This window comes from Carcharhinus amblyrhynchos, chromosome 10 (genome assembly GCF_965287045.1).
Source record: "Carcharhinus amblyrhynchos chromosome 10, sCarAmb.v2.hapA, whole genome shotgun sequence".
Taxonomy (NCBI): Eukaryota; Metazoa; Chordata; class Chondrichthyes; order Carcharhiniformes; family Carcharhinidae; genus Carcharhinus; species Carcharhinus amblyrhynchos.
The window spans coordinates 11,288,285-11,295,251 of record NC_137333.1 but is presented as its reverse complement, the minus strand read 5'-3'; the positions used below and the strand labels follow the sequence as shown (position 1 = coordinate 11,295,251).

At 44.7% G+C, this 6,967-nt stretch overlaps 1 protein-coding gene across 1 annotated transcript; it reads left to right on the top strand.

Annotated features, from left to right (window-relative positions):
* Positions 1-289: 289 nt before the first annotated feature.
* Positions 290-1,242, top strand: LOC145349534 (BTB/POZ domain-containing protein KCTD12-like). The gene has a single exon (XM_080198116.1). The coding sequence runs from the start codon at positions 350-352 to the stop codon at positions 1,208-1,210; it is 861 nt and encodes a 286-aa protein (XP_080054242.1). The 5' UTR covers positions 290-349; the 3' UTR covers positions 1,211-1,242.
* The last annotated feature ends 5,725 nt before the right edge of the window (positions 1,243-6,967 follow it).

Genomic DNA, 6,967 nt, shown 5'->3' with positions numbered 1-6,967 from the left:
ACCCTTGATGAAGGAGCGGCGCTCTGAAAGCTGGTGATACCAAATAAACCTGTTGGACTTTTAACTTGGTGCGATGAGACTTCTGACTGTGGCACTCCGAGCACTGGCTTCGTAAATTGAGAGTTAAAAAAAGAATTTAGAAAAAAAGTTCACAGGTTTCTAAAGGAAAGGGGGGGGGGGGAAGGTGTCAGCCTTCTAACTTGTTGATTTGCTGAAACTGAACGTCACACACACTCTCTCTCAGTCAAATCTCTTCCTCCCACATCTGCTTTTTGCAGAGAAGGCAGCAGCAGCAGCAAGGCGCTGAGCTGGGGACATTGCTGCCTTGTTTTTTTTTGTTTTGAGTGAGATGGCTCTGGCGGACAGTCTGTGCGATCTGCCCAACGGGGAGTCCCCTTTCCCGGCGGTGGTGGAGCTGAACGTGGGGGGCCAGGTCTATGTGACCCGCCACCGCACCTTGGTGGCGGTGCCGGACTCGCTGCTCTGGGACATGTTCAGCCGCAAGTCGCCGCGGGAGCTGCCCAAGGACAGCAAGGGGCGCTTCTTCCTGGACCGGGACGGCTTCTTGTTCCGCTACGTGCTGGACTACATGCGGGACCAGAGGCTGGTGCTGCCCGACCACTTCCCGGAGAGGAGCCGCCTGCAGCGGGAAGCCGAGTACTTCCAGCTGCGGGAGCTGGTGCGCCAGCTCAGCGCCGCCGAGCAGCAGCGCAACTGGCTGGGCGAGGAGGGCTGGGGGGCCGGCGAGGAGGGCTGCCGGGCAGGGGGAGGGGGCAAGCCCCGTCTGCCCCTCTCCGGCAGCGGGCCCCTGCCCCCCGCCAGCCCCTCTTCCTCCGACACCACCCTGGCCCGCCGGTCCGGCTACATCACCGTGGGCTACCGGGGGTCGTACACCATCGGCAGGGACTGCCAGGCGGACGCCAAGTTCAGGAGGGTGGCCAGGATCACCGTGTGCGGCAAGACCTCGCTGGCCAAGGAGGTGTTCGGGGAGACCCTGAACGAGAGCCGGGACCCCGACCGACCCCCCGAGAGGTACACGTCCCGCTACTATCTCAAGTTCAATTTCCTGGAGCAGGCGTTTGACTTGCTGGCGGAGGCTGGCTTCCACATGTTGGCGTGTAGCTCCACCGGGACTTGCGCTTACGCCAGCGACCAGGGGGAGGACAAGATCTGGACCAGCTACACCGAGTACGTCTTCTGCAGAGGATGATCCCACAAGAGGGAGACCCCCCCCACCCCCATCCATCCATCCATCCATCCATCCCCCCCAGCACCCAACTCCACTACCACCACCACCACACCACCACCTTTTGTATGAATTAAAAGCCAACCTCTTTCTCCAATGCCATGTTGCCTATCCTGTTCACTGAACTGGGAGGAATATTTGACTCAGAATGGATCCTTTCTTTGACCCTTTCTCTTTGTGTGAGGACTATGTAGCGAGGCCACTCGGGCAGAAAGAGGGGGTGGTCTGGACTTTATTTTTTTGAAGCAGGAATGCCAATAGCCACCATGGAAATGTTAACCAGGTAAACCGCTGAAGGTTTGCTGCAGGACACTTCAAAACGATTCTGGTCAAAGCCAATCGATAGCACAGAGCAATGACACTCAAGTAATATTATTCCACTAGTGTGGAGATGCACAACACGATTAAAATGTCTGTTATTCAGCACTCTTCGCTCGTTAAATTTATGTCGTGTGGGAGGGGGGTTTCTAGTCACTTACCTCTCCACTAGGGCGCTAGGAATGGGCTGGTGCACCAATTGTGCCCCTTTGGTGAGAGGGGCAAAATCTCCAGATGCCCAGAATGCAGGTAGTAAATATCACAGATATTCTGTTCAAAATTTGCTGTAAAATGTGACAACCTAAATTATAAAAAAAAAGTCTGAAGGAAGATTTCCCCCTCCACTCTAAAATTATGTGTGGCCGAATTCTAAACACACCCAAGAAAGTCATCTTCCTCCTTTGCGTTCTGAACTGGTTATTAGGCTTGCAGTCTGTCTCACCATTTTATTAACCTGAACTCGCTTTCACTTCTCTCAAGTTTTGCCTGCCATTTGGAGAATAACAGTAGCCAAGATTAAACTTAGACAGCATAGACTTTGATATGATGTTAGATATGATTTAGAATCCCCTCTCTGCCTAAGCTTCCACGTTCTGTTTTTGCCGGAATTTACTTTTCACTGCGAAACTGAAGTCATTTTGTGCAGAAGTGCAAAAAGGTTTCCTTGGACAAAGCAGGAACTTTCTCTTCCTCATTTAGTGCTTGCTGTAGATGAAGTAAACTCCCCTGATGATTGAGACTATACTGTCAAGCGTGGGTTCTATTGCAGTCAGCTAATGAAGTCACCCTCTTTAACATTTCACTGTTTAAGGTTCCAATGTTGCAGCAGTTTGTTGTTTGGGACCGAGAGTGTGATAAGGCAGCACAGTGGTTAGCACTGCTGCCTCACGTCAGTGCCAGGACTAGATTCACAGAACTGTAGGATCCAGACAGTGCAGAAGGAGTTCATTCGGTCCATTGAACCTGCACCCACAACAAGCCCTACCCTCCTCACCCCACATAATCGTAACCTCAATTCTGACCTTAGGTAACAGTGTGGCATTTGCACGTTCTCCCCATGTCTGCATAGGCTTCCCTCAGATGCTCCAGTTTCCTCCCACAGTCACAATGATGTGTACGTTAAACGGATTAGCCATATTAAATTGCCTCTTATTGTTCCAAGATGTGCAAGTTACGTGGGTTGGCCATGTTAAATCACCCCTTAATGTCCCAAGTTGTGTAGGTAAAGTGGGTTAAGGGTTACAGGGATCAGGCGGGTGACGGGGGGTGGGGGTGAGAGAGCCTGGATAAGATGCTGAGTTGGTACAGATTTGATGGGCTGAATGGCCTCCTTCTGTACTGTAGGGATTCTATGACCTGCTGTTTTATTTCTTTGTAAAATTCAGTATTCTGTCGTGTATCAAACTTAAGACTGCAGGAAAAAAAAGTAACTGACAAGTCCTTAGAAGATAAAATAAAACACAGGCTAGCCACAAGTGGAAATGAGAAGTTAAATAGAATGAGTGGATAACAGCAGATAGTCAGAGACCAGAAATTTATACTGTAAAGACAGCAAGATCAAGAGGAAAATACACTGGAAGGGTTTCAGAAATCATGAGGGGAATTCTGAACTTTGGTGGCATTGAAGTTACTTAGAAATCAGAACACATTTTAAATAAACATTGGTTCTGGATCACCAACACGACTTTTTTGTCTGGCTGGTTTCCCCTGCCAATTTTCTTCCAACTGTCCTCTAACTGACTGTGTTAACGCCTTGCTAGGCTATGATTCAGGAGCTCAACCCAAGTGACTGTTGCAAAGCAGTGGACATTGGCTGAATGTGAAAAAGCCAACCACACGGCGGGGGTGTCACAGTCAAGTTAAGAGTGACCAACTCAGAAGTGACTAAATTTAAAATGTTGTTGGTTTTGTGAATCAGTTACCCGCTAGATAATCTCAGAAAATGCAATTACAGTGAATAACTCTCATTGCAAAGTTAGGTTAATGTCTTTAGACCAATTTCCAGCATTTAGTAACAAAAAAAGTAGGTCTGACAGTATCTTGGAGAGAAAGTAGAGCCAGTGTTTCGAGTCTGGATGACCCTTGGTTAGAGCCCTCAGCATTTTGGGACTGACCATTAAAACTCTTAAGGTGTCCCTTTGAGCTTGCAAGTCATTCAAACTTGTGAGCTTGATGCCTAATTTTACAGTGAATCTCAGAATTAGTTTACTTGGCCAGTAGATTATTATTAGTTGATTTATTTTTCCCAGTTACTATCTTTTTTATTTATTGGTGTCACAAGTGGGCTTACATTAACGCTGCAATGAAGTTACTGTGAAAATTCCCTAGTCACCACACTCCGGCACCTGTTCGGGTACACCGTGGGGCATTTCAGCATGGCCAATGCACCCAACCAGCATGTCTTTTGGACTGTGGGAGGAAACCCACGCAGACATGGAGGAAGACATGCAGACTCTGCACAGTGACCCAAGCCGGGAATTGAACCCGGGTCTCTGGCGCTGCAAGGCAGCAGTGCCAACCACTGTGCCAGCCTGTAAATGTTACACAACAACTCAAAGAATATTTTGAATCTGGATGATGCTTCACTAGCTCTGTCAAAGGATCATCAAGATTTGAAACATTGACTCTATTCTCACTCCAAATATGCTGTCAGACCTGCTAAGATTTTCCAGCACTTTCTGTTTTTGTTTCCGATTCCAGCATTTGCAGTATTTTGCTTTTAACACAAAGAATACATTAAACCCAGAGGTCCTCTTCAATTTTGCAGCCAAAATACATTTGGCTTCCATTAAAGAATGGCGTCAGTAATGTGTTAAAGCTGACCTTACAATGGCTGTGAATTTTTGAAGTAGGTTTCCTTCAGGTCTATCATTTTTAACTGCTAATCCATAACATTTAAAAGAAATTTGAATATTCTCAGGCAAGAACGGAAATCAAATGTCTTATTAGAAAAGGGATTATCAAGCTTGTTGCTTTGGTAGAGTGGTACAATGTAGATTCATTCACCCAGCCTCATTTCTCACACACAGTTCCCTGTTTTAGCTGGGTTGCGTGGGAAGACGTCAAGTAGAAGTCCATAGGGAAGGATGACTGAAGAGTTATACTCAGGCACCACCCAAACAACTGCTGCCAGAATGGCATCGACAGAGCTTTAGGGTCCACCCAATTGCTCTTGACAAAGTCATTTTGCAGGGAAAACAGGCCCAAGTGGAAGGGTGGAAATTAAGAAAGGGTATGTGAAAAAGAAAGGTTTCACAGTCTGCACACAGATGTTTCAAAAAAAAATAAATGCCACAATGGAAAAGTGTCCCCAACTTTCTACTGGGTACAGTTTTGGAATTAGTTTAAAAATAAAACTCAGGTGGAAAAAAGTACTGTGACAACACATATTTTAAATCTTATCCAAAATAATTTAAATGGAAGCATTTTAGCAGACTTATATTTCCACCGCCATCATTAATTCCTTGTGCATGATAAATTGTGGTTCGTAGAATAGGAATACAGTGGTACTGTACCTTTAAGACAGTAAATGTCTTGTTTCATTCCCACCGATGCTATGGAAGTGGAGAGGATGATCTTTTCATTTGCAAAGCAGACAGCGAGAGTTTCGGGCTGGGCAGCTTATGTGTTCAGCCGTTAAATGCTTATTTGCAGATACATTTGTTTTTCTTTAATATATGTTAAACAATGTGATAGAATATAAATCAATTGCCAGCGCTCGGTCCTGCATTAATGAAAGAGTGTGGGAAAGCAGTACCAGGTTGATTTTATTCCTGGCTGTGATTGTGAACCACGTGGAACAGAGTGGGTAGGCAGAAATCCAGATGTAATTGAGAGCTCTGTCTTAACACGAGAGGCTGTAGTCTGCGTTAAGAAGGGGAATTGATAATGCTTGGTCAAACAATTGTTCTTAATTCATTTGGCTGATGTGGCGAAATCTGAGCTCCGAAATGGCTCATTGATGTTTAGAGGAACGGAGATACTGAAAGCCAGACATAATGTTTGTAAAACGACAATGCACAATGTATCTTCTGGATCATTACGACTTAAAAATTAAACCATGTTACTTAAATTAAACACCTCCACCAGTCACTTCTCTTTCAATTTAACGTTACCGAGTGACATGTTAGCCAAGTGGCAAAGTACTAAACAAAAGTTTAGCTGTGGGAAATCTGAAGTTCCGAACAGAGCTGATTCACAGCTCGACAGATATGCTTTCAAACTTTCCCAGTCAAATGAATTCTTTCATCGGATGCCAAGTCCTCCATGATGCCTAAGGTTAGGGTCTCTTGTTTTCCATCTTATAAAAAGGTATGTGTACTGCAATAAAGGAGTTCTATTCTGTTTGGAGAATTTAAAGTTAAATCAAAGCCATAAAAGATGGTCTCGAGATTCATCATAAAATGTGAAATTCTCCATGGCCTCTGAATTTTTTCTGACATTACATAAGATGAACAAGTATGTGTATCTCTTGACTGTGATAATTGCACAAAACCATCAAACTGGAGAGTGAAGATTAGCCAAGAAGAGTACTCAAAAGCTAAGGATCAGAGAACATAAAATGTATGAAAAGTTAAAACTGCTATTTTACAATATTTTTATTCAAGAGGTGATTCATCAATAATCTGGTAAGGTAAAATTCAGGAAAAGTGGTTGTTCGCTCCATCACTTTGCAGAGGTGATGAAAGTTAAAGTGGTCTTCTCATTCTTGATCACATCAGAAAAGATAAGCTATGACCTTTTTCCAAATAGATATGGTGCCATTGAAGTGCACATTCCCCAGCTGTTTTTTTTTGTGTAACTTCCCATTGTTTTAAAAGTGTTCAATGAAAAGTGTCTTTACACAACGGTGCCTGGCTATCCACTTGCTGGTGTCAGAAAACTGATTCTGTCACATTCAATACAATTAAACATTACATTGTGAAAAGCTCACTTCATTGCTGCATCTGACTGGTGCAAATACTCCTGCAACTTCTGCTTATCTTCTTTATCAAAGGGTACGAAAACGTCCCTGTGAGATAAAGACATGTAACTGACAGGAAGTATACTTGAGCTATGTCTCAAACAAAAATTACTCATTCTTAAGAAACCTATGTGAAGATGAATTACAACACTGACCTAATAATTTTTAAATTAAGAGCGTGGTTGACTGCCTTGAATCTAATTAGCCAAAAGGTTGTCTTCTTGACCCTTACTAACTCCTAATAACTTACTGTACTAACTCTTTTCCCTTAATTCCTATGCGCCGCATTCTACCTCCAGTTTGCCAACTCTCCAGCACCTCTCCCACTTCTCTGCCAAATCTCCACCTCACCACATCTCTATGGTAACTCTTCATGCCTCCCAATGCTCCAGAGCGGCGACTCACTGTCACCTCCATCTCTCCCACCTCTTTAACTCGCG

Bases quoted from the DNA above. Each gene is read 5' to 3' on its own strand.
- LOC145349534 (XM_080198116.1), top strand. From the start codon at position 350: ATGGCTCTGGCGGACAGTCTGTGCGATCTGCCCAACGGGGAGTCCCCT.